The sequence below is a fragment of the Epinephelus moara genome, unplaced genomic scaffold, assembly GCF_006386435.1.
Source record: "Epinephelus moara isolate mb unplaced genomic scaffold, YSFRI_EMoa_1.0 scaffold989, whole genome shotgun sequence".
NCBI classification, from domain to species: domain Eukaryota; kingdom Metazoa; phylum Chordata; class Actinopteri; order Perciformes; family Serranidae; genus Epinephelus; species Epinephelus moara.
Window position 1 is genome coordinate 1 of NW_026082970.1, and position 2,731 is coordinate 2,731.

Here is a 2,731-nt window from a genome sequence, read left to right on the forward strand (position 1 = left end):
CCTGTCGTCAATCTCATTAGAGATGCACGCACATCTTCCACTTCACGCAATAACAAAATAGCATCAGAAATAAAGTGATCACAACACAAAGATATTTGGCAACTAGAAAAACACAGTAGTGCAGCTGTGATGACCCAGGTCTGTCTCAACCTTCCATCAGCAGAGTGATCACACTCACAATTACAGCACTTTCACAGTCTCATATTGTGACTTAGTTAATGTTATTTCCTCTGGATATCCACCCCTTGCAGACTCACAAAAGGACAAGCAATCACATCTTTTTTTTTTAAAAATCCCCATACCTAACAAGGTGTTCAACCACACCTCACACCACACCTATGGTAAAAGGCCTTTCTTTCTTTCTTGGAGATGCAAAGATGCTCAGAGAGCTAGAGTTAGAACAAGGAGCCTGATCTTAAGTGTGCAAAAAACAGCTCTAAATTCAAAGATGTTAACAAAAAAATACATAAATTAATTAGTAAACTTACATGTTGATGCAAAATTGTCAAATTTTTGCAGGACTGTTTGGCACACAGACATATTTCTCTCTGTGCCAGCGACCAGCTGTTGGATCTGAAAAAACATGGCAGCATTTTCTAACTTGTTCCATCTACAAAGACGAGCTGCATCATTAAAAAAGCAACCGAATGGACGCCCACATCACTTACATTGTTGAGAGTCTCCCGAAAATGGCTACATTCTTTGGCTAATATGTCACTGTTAAAGCAAAAAAATACATGTGTAAGAAAGGTCAGAAGTGATGAAGCCTGCTTTTTAAAATCTCATCAATATAAATTCGAGGTGAGTACCTGTCAGTTTTTTCTTTTGCCCTTCTCTTGTCCTCCTCAAATTTATCCAGTGTTCCAAAAGCTTTGCTCTTGTCTTTGAAATCTCCAAACAGGAGAGGTTTAGTGTGATAATTGCTTGAAAACTTTGGATCACTTCCCTAAATGGAAAAGAAAAATCATCGTAACTGATTTTCACATAATCTCAGTGATGATTAATAGAACTGTATGTGCTCATAAGTTTTCAATATGACAATACATGTTATCCACCAGCCTCCTGAATAACTGCACTCAATCATAATGACACATTTAAAGTGCTAGTTCACATTTTTGGAGGTGGGGCTGTAAGAGGTTTTTATCCAGTCAGTGTATTTTATAGAGTAGATGTCAGTCAGCCCGTCCCCACATTGGAGAAGCAGCAGACTACCAACATGGGAGCTAAGCAGTGTACTGCTGTGGACAGGGGCAGCAGCAAAACATATTTTAGCCACCTATAAAAGGGGAATATGGAAGTTCTATGGTTGAAAAAAAATAAGTACAAGAAGAAAGGGCTGTCTGATAGCAAGGTAAAGAGCTGAAAATATTCTCAATATAGTGTCCGCTTAGATTGGTGTCTGCTGACTGACAACACTCCTGCAAAAATCCCCATCAGCTGTCCCATTAGACCCATGACTTTGCTCACTTATAAATATTATACTGAGTGTAACCTACATGTAAGTAATAATGTCATCAAACTGGAGGGACTGGGTCAGAAGATTTTACTGCCTGCCACACCAACAACTTCTTATAAACGAAGTTGAAAATTCTCACCTCTTGTGAACTTTGTTGGGAGGTCCTGGATGACAAACTCATATCTTGAGATGTGCCTTGAGAATTTTCAGGCCAAAACTGAGACCCAAAGAAAATCTGAGAGTCTGTGAAACTCGAGTATCCGCTGGTAGACACATTTCTGTTGTTCCCACATGGTTTGATGAGTTAAGAAAACACAAACAATTTGATTGTGTAGCTAAACACACACACATTGCTCTCAAATGTAGGGCTTGATGATTAAATATTATTACACAGTTTTACGAATTAAAAATGATTGACCACAGTTTCATTTAATATTACTAACAACTGGAGAAGAGTAGTCACGTGAGCTAATGTGAGCCATTGTTAAAGTGATAATCTCGAAGATTTCCATTTAAATAAACGTCTGTTAGTTATTATCTATCACTGAATGAGGTAACACATTGGTGATGGAGCCTATGGCCCAAAAAACATGTTTTGAGAAAGGTGTTGGACCACAAAGTGGTTCCAGAATAGCTTTAAATATCTTGTGTGCCAAGCATGTAACTACGGTGGTAAAAATGCTCTCTCTAGAGCCAGTGTTTGATTTGTCCGCTCTGGGCCACTGTACAACAATATGGTGGAATCTGTGGAAAAGGACCTGCTCTCTATGTAGATATAAACAGCTCATTCTAAGGTAACAAATACACAACAAGTCTTCTTTTCAGGTGATTAATAACTAATGAAAACATAGTTATGAATATAAACTCCATTTCTATGGATAGATATTCTTATATCCTACACAACTGACCTTTAATGCACCTTAGCATTGATTCTACTGGAGGGATTAACACAGTTCTTCCAAAACAAAATTCCCATATTTGGTGTTTTGATGGTGGTGGTGGAGTGTGCTGTCTAAAACTTCCAAAATCTCAATTTAAAAAAAAAATCTGACTCAACTGAGCCTGCTCAGCGTGTTTATGTTATGCCACAGAGCATGACTGGATGTGAAATGTTTAACTGTGCCATGCAGTGCACCTTTGTGGAGGCATCTGCATTCATCATGTTTCCACACTCATTTATTCAGTTTTTTGCTTTAATACATCACCCGTCTGTACTTGCAGTATTTCAAACTGTGTGTAAAGGTTGACAATCGTGGAAAAATGTTGTACTGAAAG

The 2,731-nt window shown here is 38.2% G+C and overlaps 1 protein-coding gene across 1 annotated transcript; it reads right to left on the minus strand.

Annotated features, from left to right (window-relative positions):
• Nucleotides 1–413: 413 nt before the first annotated feature.
• LOC126387587 (interactor of HORMAD1 protein 1) lies at nt 414–1,832 on the minus strand. The gene is made up of 4 exons (XM_050040114.1): nt 1,596–1,832; nt 810–946; nt 669–717; nt 414–573 (listed from the first exon to the last, which is right to left on the minus strand). The coding sequence occupies exons 1-4, from the start codon at nt 1,635–1,637 to the stop codon at nt 472–474; spliced, it is 330 nt and encodes a 109-aa protein (XP_049896071.1). The 5' UTR covers nt 1,638–1,832; the 3' UTR covers nt 414–471.
• Between the last annotated feature and the right edge of the window lie 899 nt (nt 1,833–2,731).

Coding starts and splice junctions, on each gene's coding strand:
- LOC126387587 (XM_050040114.1), bottom strand. CDS start 1,637: ATGAGTTTGTCATCCAGGACCTCCCAACAAAGTTCACAAGAG. Junction 718..809: donor GCAAAAGAAAAAACTGACAG/GTACTCACCTCG, acceptor TTGCTTTAACAG/TGACATATTAGCCAAAGAAT. Junction 574..668: donor TTCGGGAGACTCTCAACAAT/GTAAGTGATGTG, acceptor ATGTTTTTTCAG/ATCCAACAGCTGGTCGCTGG.